The sequence below is a fragment of the Mangifera indica genome, chromosome 2 (assembly GCF_011075055.1).
Source record: "Mangifera indica cultivar Alphonso chromosome 2, CATAS_Mindica_2.1, whole genome shotgun sequence".
In the NCBI taxonomy this organism is placed as follows: domain Eukaryota; kingdom Viridiplantae; phylum Streptophyta; class Magnoliopsida; order Sapindales; family Anacardiaceae; genus Mangifera; species Mangifera indica.
In genome coordinates, this window is record NC_058138.1 from 18303478 (window position 1) to 18321590 (window position 18113).

The following is an 18113-nucleotide window of genomic DNA, read 5'->3' on the forward strand; positions in this document are numbered from 1 at the left end:
CAATGTTTGTCGTCTCTGATCACGTTTGTCTCCCCACCTTTGCTATCTCTCCCTGCCGACTTGTTCTCACCCACCAATTAAAGCGATTAACTCCAATGGGTAAAAATAAGTTGGCAGGAGGAGATAAGCCCGGAGAGATCTAACGATGGTTTCAAAATCTTAAGGATGAAGTTGCTACTTTTCAAACTTTGAGTAAGAAAAAATTGTTAAATTTTCAAATTGATGAGAGAAAATGTAATAAAACTTTATTTTTTTAAATTTTTTATTAAATAACAAATTTGCCCTCAACATTAATTAAGTTTTTTAACATAATTTTATTTATAGATGAAATTTTAGGTTTTTGAAAGTTAGAAAATATGAGTTTGAGATTCTACTTAACTTTGAGTGGGAACAAGTTTTTTTGGGTGTTGTTTTATTTTTAATATTACATTATTCAATCACATAATAATATATCATTATTTATACACATAACACTAGGGCTGGACTCGAGCCGAGCCAGCTCGGTTCAAGCCCGAAACGAGTTGAGCTCTGCTCAGCTCGATCGAGCTCGAGCTGACTTAGTAGATTTTTTTTTAAAATTTTTTATACAAAATGACATCGTTTTGATCCATATATATTAAAAATAATGTCGTTTTGATATAAAAACGAGCCGAACTCGAGCCGAACCGAGTTGAGCTCGAGTCGAGTTCGAGCCGAACTTGAGCTGCCCATAAATAAATCGAGCCGAGCCCGAACTGGCTGCGAGCCGAGACTACTCTATGATTATTTGTAAAGTCAATTTTATATTAGTTGTCGCCCACTGTTTTTAGGTAAGATGATGATAGTTTAGGCTTGGCGTTATCTAATCTTTACAATCTATTTCCAATTCAAAATGGTAGTGACACCATTGACCCATGCCTCAAAATTAAAGTTGCAACTGAAGTAAGCAACAAAAATACACTAAAAACAAATAATTATATCCGAATAATATTACGTATATAAATAATAAATACATATTTATATACAAATAATAATATATCATCATATGATTGTGTGTTATTTTATCTCTAATTTAAAGTTATGGTAACATATCATTATTTACATATAAATTTGTACACATTATTTATAATTCTATTGTTTCTACAAGCTGCCCTCTCTGATATATCGTAATGCCCCATACTCCCATGCTGGCCTTAAATATCAAATCAAATTGAAATTAAAATTACTCCACTGAGTTGGTTAATCCTCTTAAAAGACGCATGAATTCATCACGTTAGACATGGAGGTCACCAAGCGTACGTTACTAAAAACGGCCACTGTTTTTCTTATTTTATGTCCTCGACAAACTAATCCGTTACCAAACTCCACTAGAACCAATGACACTGACGTGTTTTGTCGCCATTCGGCCGTCTCGCGACTCGCGTGACACCCATCGTTTCTCCCACATGCCTAATACGCATAAAAGTAATAGAAATTCAAAGAGAGATCACACATATTCGATGAGGCCGTCCATACCGTATAATCTCTAATTGGCAATCGATAATAAAACGACAAAAGAAGAAACTTGGAAATGGATTATGCTTTGCTTCACAAGGGAGGAGAACAGAAGAGGCGACTGAGAGGGCCCGCAAACAGCCAACTAAGAGGAAGAAGTGGAGCCCACCAAGTTGAGCCAATGAGACTCACTAATTTAAATAAAAATTTAATCTATTTTAACCAATTACTTCCAAGTCTACAATTGCTGTTATGTTCTTTCCTCGTAAACTGAAATATTCGTCGCCAAGCCGTAATTTATAGCCACGTGTTCGGTCAGACAATCTGGCATCTCTCCTGTGGGGCCTCACCCACCGACCATACACTTAGCTCTGTCCCTTCTTGTTTTCTTGTCCCCGACTCCTCGCCACCCTCATCGTCTCCGCTTACCACATTGCAAATCTTCCGTTTTCATCGGTTTGTTTTTATTATTTTTTCTAACAATTTATTTGTCATTTTTACCAGTCAAAAAGTAACGCTTCGTGAAGTACGTTACATTAATAATAATAATAATTAGCTCTAACAACCTTATAAAATATTAATAAATCCTGATATTTTATTTTATTTTTCTAAAAAAATCACTTACAGTTACAGAGGGCCAATTGATGAAGCAGCAGAAATGGAATTGAGTCAGCCATCGAGATTCTCTCTGTAGTGGGAATGTCTGATTCTTTTCTTAACAGAAGTAACAACATATGTATTGGGCACAGTTTCCTACATGTTTCACTTTTACTTTTTTAATTATCCAGTGTTTTCTTTGACTCACATCAATTTGACCGGTCAACTTTCTTGACCTCCCCCGGTCCCTCTCATTTTTCCTGATCCTACGTTCATATTTATGTTCAACCAAAATTGCAGTGACTCACTCTTAAGGGACATTTGAATATTATTTAAAGAATTTTATGTATAAAAAAATATAAATTCGGACATAATCCGAAATTTAGAAATGAAAAATAAGAATGTTGTTTTTGATGCTTTTAATGGATGGTGTTTAAAATGTGTGCAAAAACTCCAAACTATATCTTCGTTTCTGAAAGCAAATCTAAAACAAACCAGGGAAACTTCTCAAAAGAATATTTTTGTGTCATGTTCTTCTAGAAACCATTTTTATATTCATTAATTGATCATCACAATCCAATCTCGTGCTTTGAATTTTTTTTCTTTTTGAAACAGGGAAGGGAGGGAGGGTCTAGAGATGGAGGTAGCCAAACCAAAGCAAAGCAAATTCCACAGAATCCAAAGGCAATCGATGTGGGTTCAATGATTGTTTGTTTATTATTTTCCCACTTCTGACAAATGATGACAGGGTAGAATTCCGGTTGGAAACATTGATATTCTCGCCATTCCCAGAATCTTGGTCCATAAATGGTATTTTTCTTCCAAAAAAAAAACAGAAAAAGAAAAAAAGAAATCCCTTCGATGTCATCCATCTTTATTTGATTGGCTGATCATCATATGAGTGGATCGCATGTGGATTGCTAGTTTTCTTGACTGATGCATCGATGTGTGAATGATAGGAATATACAAACGTACATAGATGTGCTTTAATGATTTTATTATGTTTTTTAATCCCTCTTTTGATGATTTAATTTTAAAAAAAGTGTCTCTTCCAAGACTGACCAATATATTGACAATAAATACTGTTCTGAACCCTAGAATGCTTATAAAAAGATAAGCTTTATTATTTTGTTTTGGATAAATACGTCATAGTCCACCATACATAATTATTTTGTCCTTGAAACAGGACGATGCCCTGGGTTACCAAAGAAAATAAAATTTCAGTTAGTTTGTATGTAATTATCCAACAGGGAGTCCAAGTTGGTCAAATAGACCAGTGAAATGAAGCTTTAGCAGTTGTGTTCAGACTATGAACATATAATTATAACAAAAAACAAATTATTTGATGTCCCAGTGGACATCGATGGATGTATGAGTCAATACGGCTTGATAAGCAATAGCGTCCATGATGTGACCATTTAGATATCCTAAATATCCTGAACAATGAATGTTCGGTCGAATTAGAAAAAATCCAAAAATTATTCTGATTGATCATCAAACGATTAAAAAGAAAGTGGGTGATATTAACAGGCGAGAAAAAATGTTCCCAAATGGACCACAAAGGGAGTGGGAAATGGTTGACACAAAGCAAAGTGTGAAAGCAAAATCCATGGTGGGTTGTGAATATTCTAATACAATTCCATATAGGGGAGAATTTCTAGATTGCTTCCATAGTTTTCAAATATATTTTTGGGTAGGAAAATTTACATTTTTCATCAAACAAACCCTTGAAATTTAGGATTTCGAGTAGTGTTGAACTGAAACCGAGCTAATTCAAGCTTAAAAATTGATTTAATTTAGTTCAAATTTGTTTAATTTGAATTTGAATAAAGATCGAGTTAAAAGTTTTGACTTGTTTTAGAAATGATATAAATTCGAGTTAGAGAGAATTTGATTCAGTTTGACTCACGAGTTAGATAGATAACTCGACTTTGTTCGAATTTGACTTATGATTCAATTCTGATTATATTAAATAATTGTTAAATGACATTTTTTTTTATCATTGAGTCACACATTCGAACCATTAATTTGAGTTATATGTTTGAATTATAAATTTAAACTATAAATTCGAATCAAACTTAAACCAAATTATTTTTATTCAAACCGAATTATTTTTATTTAAACTAAATTTGAACCATCTTTAATATTGACTTGATAAACTCAAGCCAAAAAATGTTTAGATTTATCTCAGTTCGTATCCACTCCTAATTTTGAGACTCCATTTGATGGAAGAGTTTAAAGGGTATGAGTGATAATTTTCAAAGTTTGAAGGTGTGTTCGGATAATTGTAAAAATGTCATCTAGACGTTAAATTCAAAAACTTGAAGGGTAGTTTAAAAATTCTTCCATACGTATGCAACAAAGATGAAGATCCTCTGTCACTGTCACGACTGTCCCCTCTGTCCAGCAGCCTGTCCCTAACATCATTATTACTATTATAATTATTATTAAACAAACTATTCAAAATTTTTAACAAGGGCCCCATCTCAACCCTAGTATCACGATTTGGTACATTTGTTTTCAGTTTCTCTTTTGGGTTTTATTTGAAATATGGACGATTCTTCTTTTTATTAGGAATAAAATACTGGTATAACACGTTTTATTAATTTATTAATATTTTTTAAAATATTGCATTAATAAATAATCTCTAATTGCCAGCCACATGTAGGTATGCATTAAAGGGTAGGTTTACTTTTAAGAAAATTATTTATAGAAAAATTATAGTAAAAATTATGATTTTTAAGAATATATTATTATTAATATAGAAATGTATATTTATTATTTATATATATAATATTATCTTTATTTTTTATTTTACGACATTAAGTTACCAAAAATAATTAGAAAAAATATCAACATTATTTGAAATTGAGAAACACGAAATTCATGTTTTTGAGCTTGTGTTAGCGTTGGCTGTTAATAATAAGTCGCAGAGTTTTTGGCGATTCGTACTAGATGAACATAAGGAGGGAGGCGGTTTGGTGGTAGGGACCACAGAGAGAAGGGCCCCACAGTATAGTTGCATCCAAGCAAGAAAGGGACCCACATAGAGGGGGCTAAGCTATGGAGTGGAGGTGGAGTATGATATGATGTGAAACCGTTTCGTTTCGTTGCATTGCACTGGAATTTTCTGCCGAGCAACCCAAAAAAGCATTCTCTGCGCGCAAGATAATCACATCGATCAACTCGTACGAAATCTCATGATTACACACTGCTTTATTTTCTCTTTCTCTCTCCCCATGTTCAGCCCGTCTTTGCTTTATATATATTCACAGCCCACCCCTCATTTTTCTTCACTTTGAATCTTCAACCAATTTTTCTCTCTATCAATATTAGTTTGTTATCTTCTTCAAATTCTAAGTGAGAAGAGTGTGTGATTAGTATTGTTGCATGGATGGATGCTTCAAGTGGACAACACCAGGTTTGTTCACAACTTTACCTTTTGTTTCTTCTTTCTTTGTTTTCTTTTTGTGCTTCTTTTAACTTTGTTGTGGTTTGATCGGGAAAGATGAGTTCTTTTGGTATAATGGAGTTATTGTTATAACTATATCCTAGTTTGGTGTCTATAAAGGGAGTAAAGGATTTTTGAGCTTTTGTTTTGAATTTTTGCTGTGGTTTCATCTCATGCATGTTAATTAATTCTATAATTCATGTCTCCCTTTTTAAGCTTTAAACCAATATGTATAGCATTGATTCTTACTTGATCCCAATTTCAAAAACAAACCCAACTTTGTTATTCTTGATTCTGGTTGCCCACTTATATACTTTCTCTTTGGGGTTTCTATTCTCCAAAGATTTTGAAATCCAGAAAGAAAAAAGAAAGAGAAAGATGTTTAATTACCTCCACAGACACCATTTCTTTGTCAAGAAATGGAGGATGAGGAATAGAATATCTTACAATGGGCAATTTTCATAGTTGATTTCATTTTTTTCCCCATTATTCTTATGTATTGTCAATCTTTACTTTACTTCAATTTTAAGGCAATTTTGAAACAGTTTTCAAATGAAGAAGTTAAACAACATCAGCATAGAAATTGGAAGCAAAATTTAAATCTATTAGCTTCCTTGGTCTGCGTCTATACACATAAAAATCTGTAACTAGAAGTTTTAATGAGATTAATTTGGGAATTTTTGTTCTCTAACACAAGTTGAAATTCTTATTGAGTAATTCAGGAAATGCCTTCTAATTCACTGGAGAACATGTTGGCTTGTTCAAAAGCACAACAAGACAGGAAGCCAAGGCCTCAACCGGAACAAGCTCTGAAATGTCCAAGGTGTGATTCCACCAACACCAAGTTCTGCTACTACAACAACTACAGTCTCACTCAGCCCAGATACTTCTGCAAATCTTGCAGAAGGTACTGGACCAAAGGCGGCACTCTGAGGAATGTTCCAGTGGGTGGAGGCTGCAGAAAGAACAAAAGATCATCATCATCTTCATCTTCAAAGAGATCACAAGATCAATCTCTTACATCTCCTCACATCAACCATCTCACTAATCTCCCCGCTTTGAGCTATGACTCAAGCGACCTCACTCTTGCATTTGCCAGGCTCCAAAAACAAGCCAGTGGGCAATTAGGGTTTGATGAACATGATTATTCTATATTGGGAAACCCCAACAACCCCCATTGTGGTGATAGTATTCTCGGAAACCCTAATTTGAATAACACTTGTGGTTCAACCCCAGTCTTCCTTGATGCTTTCAGAAGTGGATTTGTCGATACCCAGAACAATTATCAGAATTTGTATTATGGGTTTGGAAATGGGCACAGTATGGGAGATATAGATAACAATAATGTGGGTGGTGTTTGCGTCAATGCAGAAATGTTGCAGCCATATGGAGAAATGGCAAGTACAAATGCAACAACAACAGCCGTGACAGTCACAACAATGAAGCAAGAGTTTTGCAACAATAGCGAAAGTGAGAATTCTAGGTTTTTGTGTGGATTTCCATGGCAGCTTAATGGAGATCATCATTATGGGAACATGGGTGGTGAAATTGATTCAGCAAAAGATAGCTGGAATGGACTCAATTCAACTTGGCATGGACTGGTTAACAGCCCTTTAATGTAAAAAACAAAAAACAAGGCATATAAATTCTTGTTTTATCAGACTAAAGAATCTCAGATTCAATCAATCCCTTGAGTTTTTATTTTTAGTATAAACTACAGGCTACATAGGAGATATGAGCTAACAAGTGATATAACATCTTATGTAATATCCTTGAGAAAAGAGTGAATGAGTGAGGGTGATGTTTCATTGTTTTTGCATTCAAACTCTCTGAATTTCTCAAACTGTTGCGGTTTGTTTGCAGTGAAATTTGGATTTTCTTTATTATTTTCAACCTGTTTTATCATCATTGCTTCTTAGATTCTTAGGATTATTTAATACAAATAATTGTACGATGATGGGTTCATTGGGATTTCCCTTTATCCAAGTAAGAGAATTTCAGTGAGGCATGAGCACCAATTCCGGCTTGGATTTTTGCTTTTTTCCTCATACCGAATCCAGCTAAAAGATTTGGGCGTGACTAATTTTTCAGTAATCAGTTTAAATATTATATTCTTCCTAGGAAAAAACCTCAAATATTGTATAGAACCATCACTTTTTTTATGATATTATAATTAAATATTGTATAGATAGAGGAAAATTTGGTTCATCATGATGTGAACCAACCGACGATTCAATCATAGAAAAGTCATAAATCAGGGCATATTCATATTTAATAGGTGTATGATGATGAGTTTTATTCACCCAAACTTGCTTTTTGAATAAATTATTGAAACAACATTACTTTTTAGAGTTTTGTAGGAATGTTTGAGAAGATCTAATCTATGTATGATTAGATCAAATCTTTGATGAAATTTTTTAAAATTAATATATTGCCCCAATAATATATTGCCCATATTGAACAATCAATCACACAACGATTTAATATATTAAATACAAAATGGTGAGTGCAAATTATATGAATAATGATTTGAAACAATAGTGGACTATAAGATAATATACATAGTGCCGTTTTTTATATGGTTTAATTTACTATTTAAAAGTATATGTTCACCATCTTGTTAATGAGTTTTAGAGATTACAATTTGATAGTGTAAAATAATATTATGAATTTATAGAATAAAAAGTAAAAATTACTTGAATAATTACATATATGGATGGATATTAGAATTTTCGATTGTTTTTAAATCATAACTGAAGAGGACTGAAAAGTGACTTTTATAATAATAATTAAAATAGAAACAGTCGTAAAATAGAAGCTCTTCTATTTGCATATTGCTATTAACTAGCTAGTAATGGATATGACTGACCACTTGATCATGTGATTCATATAACTAGTTACATGATAAAAATTGCCTTTTGTAATTATTTTTATAAGTTTGACCAATATTTATTTAAAATTTATGTAGTAAGCATCTAAAATCTTAATTGAAAGTGAGGACCGTAAATTTAGGCATTTGAATATGATTTAGGTTATAAATAAAATAGCACTGAAATTTGAATTTCACGTTGAGAGATGAATACAATGATGAAGTTGAAATGCTCAATTCTTGATTGTCTGTTTCAAAGCATTTCATTTCAGACGGAGGGGCCAGTCAAGAGCTTGTGTACTTAAAAGGACAATTATACCCTTATAAGGTGGGTCATTGGGTTGCTTAATCAAAGCCCAACTGGGGCCTGCTAAGATTCAATTCAACTTCTCTACCTAAATTTTAAGATCCTATCACTAATTTATTATTATCCATTTGCTTGACACCAATAAATCAATCAAGCCTAAACCTTCATTAAAAATACATTTAGAAGTGCTTGTCTTGTCACTGAGAAAGCACTTCTTATTTAACTAAAACAAATAAAGAGATATATTAAGTATTTTATAAAATACTATTTTATAGTATTAAAGAAAAAAGAGCAACTAAACTGATTGATATGCCTCATTCTTTATCTATATTAACAAGTCAACTCAAACAGAAGAATACCCATTACGCAATTTTCTAATAGCAGAATTCAACTTTCACAAAACCTAATAATTTAAAAGAAAAGAATAAATTCCAAATACTTTCAACTGAGTAAATATTTACTTAACAGCAATACATAGGAAAGATAAATGGAGAAGTGTAAGGGGATTTGGGGAAATTAAAAGCTCCAAAAAGACAAGGAAGCATTTGGGGCAAGTGTTCATGACCTTGGTTTCTCCTTGAAGAAGGCTAGAAGAGACACACCTGAAACCTCTACAACCTTAAATCTAACCCCATGAATATCTCCGACAGCATGCCCCTTACAACCAAATCCAGCGATTAGTACTTCGTTCTGCATACCACCCATACAAGACATGTTATACATTCGGCTTAAGTAAACAAATTGTATTTAGCTTTCAAACCCAAAGTTATATTTAAATTTCAAACAATTCTTACATTTCTTCAATGTAGTTCATACAACCATCATTTGGCACAAAAGCTGGAATCTTCTTTACACTCTTAATCAGCCAGACTCGAACACATTTTCTAATAGCAGAATTGGGCTGCTTTGCCTCGATACCACTGTAATACACAGCCATTCAAACACTTGTCACTGGTTGCGTAAAAATTCTAAATTTAAAGCAAGACAAACAAAGTCATCAACATATTTCACTCTACATTTTCTCAAGAACAATGCCTTTTGCGTAAGAGGAGCCAGCAAATGGCTACTTCCATTCATTGCCAAGGTTGGACTTTTTATATGCCTTATCAGCCCACCTTTGGTTCCTACCGTGGGTCTTCAACTTGTGACCAGCTTCCTTCCCCCGTGTCTTTCTGCAAAAAATTTATCCCTCCACAACAAGATATGAATGCGGAATTTCAGCATATCAGCACACTTTAGACAGTGAACTTAATTTGTTTTGTTATTCAAACAAAAGAATAAATCAAGTCCAAATTGATTCAATTTAAGTTATTATTCTATCCCTAATATAACATACACGAAAATTTTGACCTAATCTATATAAATCTTATCCCTAATTCAGAAAAAGAGTAAAATAAAATAAATCTTCAAACCATCAAGCGGCCTCAGAGATCTTGGTGGATAAGAATCATCAAATGGAGTAGCACCCTATCAAGAGTAGCAAATATTAATTCTCACATCACTGGCCGCCAATTATTAACCCTTCATAGTAATTTCTTGTTTTTATTCATACACCCGCATCAAACAAGCATAGTATCATAAAAGAAAAACACGTCCCATAAACCAAGATATCACAAAGCAAATAATTAAAATTTCCGGAAAAGTTGAAAACGGGTCGCGAGAAAAATCTTACCCCATGTTTGCAGTACAAAAAAGGCTATACGGCCGTGACGAAAAACCTTGAAGGTTGAGAGCTGCAAGAAGAAAATACCGCTAAAGCCGTGAGAGCTATGTTAAAATTTAAAAACGCAGATTTTTGGATTTAAAAAAAAAAAAAGACCACAAGTCGCCGAGGCCTTGTTCAGTTGCTTGCAGACTGCACGTCTGTTTGGGCCTTTTCAGCCCAGAAAGTATCACGAAAATTCTAAACGCCGATTATTTCTGTAATATTTTGAATAATTGAAGTCATTCAAATAATAACAAAACTATTTGTGGGCTAATTTTATTATTAACACCAATTTGTATAATAGTAATAAAATATTATTATATTATTAAATAATTTTAAATTAAAAATAAAATAAAATTTAATCATATAATAATACATTATTAATAATAGACAAATCATTTTTATTATTGGTACAAATAATTATACTCTTAAAATTATATATATATTTTTCAACCATTTATAATATCAAAACTATTAAAAATTATATTTTTAAAACAATAATATTATCCTTTTAAAAAACATATATTAATTGATATATCATTATCTAATATTACCCTTAAAAATTTTGACAGTACCACCTAATCATGAACACAAAATCATGAATGTAAAATTTTGAAACAAGTAATATTGCTTGAATAGAAAAATTAGTTATTGTATCGCTCCGTAACCTCGACACCCACATGGGCATGCTGTACCCTAGCTCCCACAATTGCAAGTGAGAGTCACGATGCTGGTTTTTATACTAAATAATACCAACCTTAAGAGAATTACACTTTAAAAGAGAATCCAAGGTTATATAGACTCTACACTGAAAGCCCATATTTTCTAATATGTGATCCAAATCCTATATCTTGCACTTAGAATCCTAACATATGCACAAATCAAAGATCAATGGCTAAAAATTTTCATAATTAATTCAACTAAAAATATGGTAGAGAGATGTGCAAGCTCCCCTGTCTGCTCGACTAACCAAGATCTCTGGCTTCAGAAAATTTGATATTATAAATCAATGTCTGCGACTTTGCCTTTGCTCAAATCGAACCATATTCATCGTTATTAGCCTGCATACTTGGTATAAAGATAGAATAATAGCTTTTTCTTGTGGAACATCCATGTTAAATTTCCCCTCAATTTGATGCTGTGATTACTTAAAACATACATATTTTTATATAATCCCAAGCATGTGAAACTCCAGTTTTGGCATATTAATACATTATGCACGCTAAAATAAATATAAAGCATCCATGTCTAGGCACCCCCAAAAAAAAAAAAAAAAAATACTAGGATAAGTTTAGAAGTATTGTCACCACACTACTAATACGAGTATTTGGAGAGGGCTCCTTTTCACTTCATTATCTGTCAAAAGAAGCAAATATGAATCATTTTGGATAGAAGTAGAGAAAGAAAATTGAATGGATTTCCAAGGCTATGAATCATGTTCTACCTGTTGTGTTGTTTCTATTTCTGTGGTTTCTTCCACAACACCCCAATTTTCTTTAGCACATTTCCGTTTTTCTTCTTCAGTAAGTCATCATCAGTATCTTCAGAAAATGGTGGGCTTATTTTTCCCTTGACATGATTATAGTTGCTGTCCAATGAGCCACTTCTGTCCATAAATTTCCCATTGTTTGCTCCTGAAAGCATAACAGCAGCTGCCTCGGCAGCCTTCCTCCACTGATCAGACTGCACTTTTAGCCTTCTCAACTCTGATTCTGCTTCAGCATTTGCCACCTGTGCTGCCTCAAGCTGCTCAGTTACTCTTGCGGTCCTCCTGTTACTCTTATCTGCCTCCTCCATTGCCAGTCCAAGCTTAATGAGAGCCTCTCGCTCTGCAGCCCTAGCTGCTGCTAGTTCAGCATCCACATCGATATTCACTTTATGTGTGTTCATTTCCCTTTTGCTAATTTCCAACTTCAGCGTTTCATTCTCCTCTGAAATATTCTGCAATTCTGTCTCCTTATCCATTAGATCTGCCTTCAAATCTGCCACAGCTTGCTTAAGTTTCCTGACATCATTGTCCAGTTCTGATTCTCTATGGCTTGATATGTTTTTCTCAAGTTTCATACGCAGCCCTTCATTCTCCTCTGAAATTCCCTGCAATTCAGTTTCCTTATCCATCAGGTTTGCTTTCATCTCTTCAATGTCAAATTTTGTTTTCTCCAGCTCAGCTTCCAGTTCCGCCTCTCTTAGTCCTGTCCTAGATTTTATCTGCTCCACCTGCTCATAAGCACTTTTAATTTGCACTGTGCTCCTGATTTGTTCTTCATGGAATTTGGTCTCACTACTTTCTAGAAATGATCTTAAACGTTCAACCTCTGACTTTAAAGAATGAAGCTCCCCTTCAAGCTGTTCCAATTCCGTTGTCTTTTGGTTTTCTTTTATGTCTTGCTTTGAATCACGATCATGAGCAAAATTTTGAGAAAGGTTTCTACCAGCATTATTCAGGTCTGATTCAAGTTTGCTAACAAGCCCTTCTAACAAGTTTACACGGGCTCTTGACTGGTCTAATTCTGAAGCAATTGAGTTGTAAGCTTCAATGGCTTTCACAGCATCTGCCCTGAGAGCCTCTACGGATTTTTTAGCAATTTCAAGTTGAACCAGAGTTTCACTGGCCATTGCTTGGGCCCGAGTTTCCGATTCTTTGCTTTCCATAAGCTGTTTTTTCATGTCCTCCACAAGTGAAAGAGTTTCTATCAAATTTCCTTTCAAGCTTTGGAGCTCAGCATGTGTAGATTCTGTCTGCTTTGTCTGCACAGCCTCAGATTCAGCTACCATTTCAAGCTGAGCCTTGAGCTGCTGAATCTCATTCAAGGCAGATGACAAGGCAGCTGAGTCAATCAAGTGCTGCTTCTGCACATTCTCAAGCTCAGACAGCCATGATTGATCCTGCTCTTGGCATATCCTCTGAAGCTCACTAAGGAGAGCTTCCTCAGAAGCCGATAGCTCCTGAAGCTGCTTCTGGGATTCCTCTAGTTTTGAAGACATGGCCAACAGTTGCTTCTTGGAATCCTCTGCATCTTGCTGAGCATGATTCTTGCATGACTCAGATGAAATCAATTGATCCTTTGCCTTCTTCAAATCCTCCTGAAGTTGAGAAATCTGAGATTCCAATTCAGATATTCTGCTTGGTCGCTTCTTCTGGAGCAAGAAAAATGATAAAGGCTTTGAATTACTCAGCAAATCCACTGAAGCCAGCTTTATAAAGTGATATAACTAGTAGTGCAAACATTTTAACCTCAAAATCTGAAACTATAACTTTGCAGTTTCACGCAGATGTAGGGCTGGATCCGAGCCGAGCCGGTTCAAGCCCGAAACGAGCTCGGCTAAGCCGAGCTTGAACTGGCTCGAGAGATTTTTTTTAAAAATTTTTTATACAAAACGGCGTCGTTTTGATTAATATATATTAAAAACGAGCCGAGCCGAGCTCGAGTCGAGCTGAACTCGAGCCGCTCATATATGAATCGAGCCAAATTCGAACTGGCTGCGAGCCGAGCTCGGCTCGGCTCGAATCCAGCCCTACACAGATGAGAGGGGGAAAAAGAAAAACTGCAGCTTAGATCTTACTTCAGCAATGCTAAATATAATCATTATTACAAGGAAGATAGTACATTGTACAACCAAATCGGATCAATCAAATCATAAAACAGCAGAGGTGTAATTATTAACTGGGAAAGATCACTATCAGAGGAAGTAAACAAACTATCTCATTTTCCCAACCTCTTCCAACTACCCAAGTAAATATTTCACCTAATCTAATGAAGATACATGAGGCCCTTCATAGCAAAGGACCATCCTAGCTAATTGACTTCTCACGTTCTTTGTAAGAAAATGAATGCAACACATTTAATTCAGTTAAACCATTCAACGGGGCACTAGATTTAGAAACTTAAAATGTCATTTTCTGAAGACCTAAATTTTTCACCAAGAAAGCAACATTGAGTGATACCTTTAAGACGCAAAAACCTTAATGTTTGGGCTACTATAATGTTAGAAACTGATCTCCAACATTCAGCAATATTACCAGATTATGTGTAGCAACATCTGTAAATTTCATTACATCAAGTACCTCAGTCACTGGGCTTCTGGGTGTCTTGCGTTCTACAACCTTAGGGCTTCTCTCTTTTGGCGTCCTACAAATTTGATTTGATGAAGATGCAGACTTAGACTCTAATGCCGTTATATTCAGTTGCCGTGCTGCTCGAGGAGAGACCTTCAGTGGGACTTCTGAAGAGCCACTTCTACAATCAAAATCATATGACAATAATCAGGAAAACGCAAAAAGATGTAGGGATTCACATAAACAAGTCACATACCATCTGTTTATGAACAATGGGATCAGCTAAGAGTCAATTTTCCAGTATGTTGAAACTCAATTTTCTACCATATGGTTTACAATATCCATTTGTCACATATAAGTCATATAACTGAGTCTAAAATGATAAACGGCTTTTAGTCAATCGATATTGCAGATCCCAAAAAGATAAAGAAAATCAAGCTCTGCAAGTCCAGGTAAAACAAAACATTACAATTGCAAACAGCTGCAAGAAAACTCAAATTACAACTTTTGATCCCAACAAAGTTCAAATCTGAGAATGATTCAACAGGATAATTTGATAAGATATGATTACAGAAAAATAAATAAGCCATCACACAAACAGACACAAATTTAATCAGTTTTGTCACAGTATGCAGCCCTTCATGTTACCATAACTCCCTCTACCAGTCCCACCAAAGGGGCCCCGCACACCCTCAAGTTAATACAAGAGATAAGGGTAAATCTTAATCTTTGTTTTGATAGTGAAACCAAAAAATGTTGCAGTTTATGACTCTTGAAACTGAGTATGCTAGTGGTAACTAGATAGTGAAAGCTGGTTAATTTTCACCACTCAGAAAAAAGCATGATGCATGTATGGATATTTTCAGAGTAACAAGACAAAACTAAACCGATTATAAAGGGGTGAAGAGTGAAAAAAAGACTATAAAGGAATGGGTGAAGCAACCAGAATATAAGCAGATATGAACAACAACCATAAATTTCAAGCGGAGAACTTCACTGTACACCTTTAACATTCATGGAAGATGATAATTCACAGTTTACCTCTTTCAAGATAACAACAAATACGAGAGGGAGTGGCCATAAAGGCGCCTACTGTTTACCTTGTTTTGGGAGTCTGCATAATGTGAGTAATAAACCTTCCAGGCAGAAAGTGAAAATAAATGGAGTAATTTTAGCTTCACCTCTTCAATGCTCCCTTGACCCACAAGGCCTATAACATAAAGAGAATTGAAAATATCACAAGCTGAGACAAAAGAATCCAATGCAGATGCAGATGTACATGAAGAAATTAAATAACTTCGTGAAGGACAACTACTGTTATTATCATCACAATACCTAAAGCCATTAAAGCGAAAGATTTATAAACCAAAATGGAACTTACCAAAACAAAAAGTAAATAAAAGAAATCAACAGTGAAGATTAAAAAAGAGAAACGGTCAACAGAACACTATCAATTTCTTGAACCAGACAGTAAAAGCATTATCACAGTTATATCATGATTATTACTCATGCAATGGGTCCCATGGGACCTACAGGAAGTGTGCAAATTGACATAAATGCCCCTACCAGAAACAAGACAAAAGAGGAACTTTGGGCTCCTGAGAGGGTGCTATGATAATTTAGGATGTCAAGCTTCCTCCTCCATTGTTGCCGAGAAATGAGGGCAATAAACAGTGTTATAATTTATGTGGGGCTATCAATTTAAGGCGGTCAAGGAAGCAAAAGAATTTTGAAGAAACGCTCAAACCTGTCTATTTTGTCTATAGACAAGTAGAGAGCACCAGGAATCTGTTGTTTCCATGGAAAATACTTTGCGAGAAACTTTCATTAAGGGGAAAAAAAAAAGCTTTTGGAAAACTCTGAACAAGATCTGAAGAAGTAGAAAGCTAGAGTATATGTGAGAAGAAGAAGCAAGGCAAATGCAGCTTAAAAATCCAACAAAGATAACAAAACACTCCTTTGAAAAGGAACCAAAAGTGAAGAGACAAAGTCAAACGTACAACCAACCTTTTAGAGATTCTTTTTTCCACAATTCTACAAAAAAAGCCAGAAAATTTTAAACTTTATGAGCTCCAACTCCAACACACAGTAACCCTTTTCAGTAAAACAGAGTTCAGGAGAAAAAGAGTTTCAACGAAGCATCATTACATTACCATCAACAAAAGGGATAGAGCAAACGAAAGCCAAGCCAAGAATGCACAGTGAACAATGCAAAGCAAAACTTAACATTTTAGACAACAAAAACTAAAACAAGTGGCAGTGGGTAGAGTCTTACAGAGAATGGGTAAGAGTGAGTCTGGTGATGTGCTTTGTCCGATTCAGAATTTATTCCGAGAAGAAAATGAAAGAAAGACGACAAGATTAGAAGTGGGAGCCGAAGAGACGAGAGTGAAGTTGTAAAAATACAAATATGCGCAGTTACCAAGAGCCTTCTTTATCTTTTTGGGTTTTGCTTGTCTTGGTGTGCTTTGTTTGTTTATTTAAACAGTATATTTTACTTTGTAAGATAAAAGAGAGACGTGACAAAGAAGGCAGAGCCATGTTTGTCTGTAATGAAAGATTAAAGTTGAGAGAAGCCAAATTGTGATTATAAATTTATAATCAAATAAGGATGTTTATTATAATAAATGTTTTAGAAAATATTAAAAAATTAAATTAATAAAAATAAAAAAATTTTTGACACCCTCGTCAAAGAAAGACCCTTTAAAGTTACTTAAGATCATTCAATTTCGTATGAGAGAGGAAAAGCTCTTGGTCAAACAGTATAGCCATACGGTGGACGTCACGAGCTTACAACTTGAGTCTGATGAGAGTTTGCAGAGTAAGGATGCTAAAGTCACTAGCTTGAGATCATGAAGGCCAATAGGTCGGTTGACTGTGAGAAGAAGCGAGTTGAGGAGTAGATGGTCCTAGTGAGGTAGTTAGAGGTTCAAATTGAGCCAAGCTTGATGAGGTGATTCAGGGAAAGGCCAAAGTTGAGTCAAGGTTAAATGTGGTCAAGAAGAAAGTTGGAGACATGTTGATTGAAGTCTTTTATTCAAATTGCAACACTACCTGAAACATGACTATTCTTTCCTTGAGTAGATTTTTCATAAACAAATTAAGGAGTGGCAAAGGTTGAGGGCAACCAAGAGAAATGAAGCGGTTGAGTGAGTGACAGACGAGACTCCAGAGCCTATTCCTATGGGTGTTAACAATGAAATGGTGGTCACTAACGTGGCGCTCAAGCCTACATGCCACCCTTCTAGAGAAAACCTTAAGGAGCCTACTCTTCAAAAAGTCTCTTCTCCGACTCAGTAGCTTGGCTAAATTGACTAAGGCCTTTCATTTTCATTGTATCTTATTGTCCTTTGCTTTCTTTATATTTTTCATTTTTTTACATTGTAATTGGTTTTACATCAATAAAAGAATTTTTTCTAACTGCATGCCTCTTTGCCCTTTTTTTTAACAACTTTTACCGCCCCTTTCCATCTGCATCCCATAGCAAAGAAACAATGAATAGTCACAAACTTAAGAACATTGCATAGATAATCTTAAGTGTTTTACAACTAGAACTAAATAAGTTTATTACTTTAAAAACTTTAGAAAAAAAAGTTAAGGCATTAAAGAACAATAATTTTACAGTGGATTGATAAATAATTTAGTAATAAATTT

General features: G+C 34.6%; 2 protein-coding genes, 1 long non-coding RNA gene and 1 other non-coding gene across 11 annotated transcripts; 1 reads left to right on the forward strand and 3 right to left on the reverse strand.

Annotated features, from left to right (window-relative positions):
- Positions 1 to 5194: 5194 nt before the first annotated feature.
- Positions 5195 to 7389, forward strand: LOC123199109 (dof zinc finger protein DOF2.1-like). Its single transcript, XM_044613956.1, has 2 exons — positions 5195 to 5491; positions 6244 to 7389. The coding sequence occupies exons 1-2, from the start codon at positions 5465 to 5467 to the stop codon at positions 7141 to 7143; spliced, it is 927 nt and encodes a 308-aa protein (XP_044469891.1). The 5' UTR covers positions 5195 to 5464; the 3' UTR covers positions 7144 to 7389.
- Positions 7390 to 9040: 1651 nt separating this feature from the next.
- On the reverse strand, positions 9041 to 10519 carry LOC123206337. 2 transcript variants are annotated; one of them, XR_006499997.1, is made up of 4 exons: positions 10370 to 10519; positions 9714 to 10164; positions 9492 to 9617; positions 9041 to 9387 (listed from the first exon to the last, which is right to left on the reverse strand). It is a non-coding gene; the product is annotated as an uncharacterized LOC123206337 (long non-coding RNA). The 2 variants fall into 2 exon arrangements; XR_006499996.1 differs by lacking the exon at positions 10370 to 10519 and having other exon boundaries at positions 9714 to 10363.
- Positions 10118 to 10204, reverse strand: LOC123209840. Its single transcript, XR_006501148.1, has one exon. It is a non-coding gene; the product is annotated as a small nucleolar RNA SNORD24 (small nucleolar RNA).
- A 1027-nt stretch (positions 10520 to 11546) lies between the features above and the next one.
- LOC123200328 (interactor of constitutive active ROPs 3) lies at positions 11547 to 16881 on the reverse strand. Of its 7 annotated transcripts, none has more exons than XM_044615481.1 (5): positions 16735 to 16881; positions 15560 to 15669; positions 14469 to 14640; positions 11847 to 13540; positions 11547 to 11758 (listed from the first exon to the last, which is right to left on the reverse strand). In XM_044615481.1, exons 2-4 carry the CDS (start codon positions 15577 to 15579, stop codon positions 11861 to 11863), a joined length of 1872 nt encoding a protein of 623 aa, XP_044471416.1. In that variant the 5' UTR covers positions 15580 to 15669; positions 16735 to 16881; the 3' UTR covers positions 11547 to 11758; positions 11847 to 11860. The 7 variants fall into 7 exon arrangements, with proteins under 7 accessions (XP_044471416.1, XP_044471451.1, XP_044471424.1 ...); XM_044615516.1 differs by lacking the exon at positions 16735 to 16881 and adding an exon at positions 16467 to 16485; XM_044615489.1 differs by lacking the exon at positions 16735 to 16881 and adding an exon at positions 16026 to 16395.
- Between the last annotated feature and the right edge of the window lie 1232 nt (positions 16882 to 18113).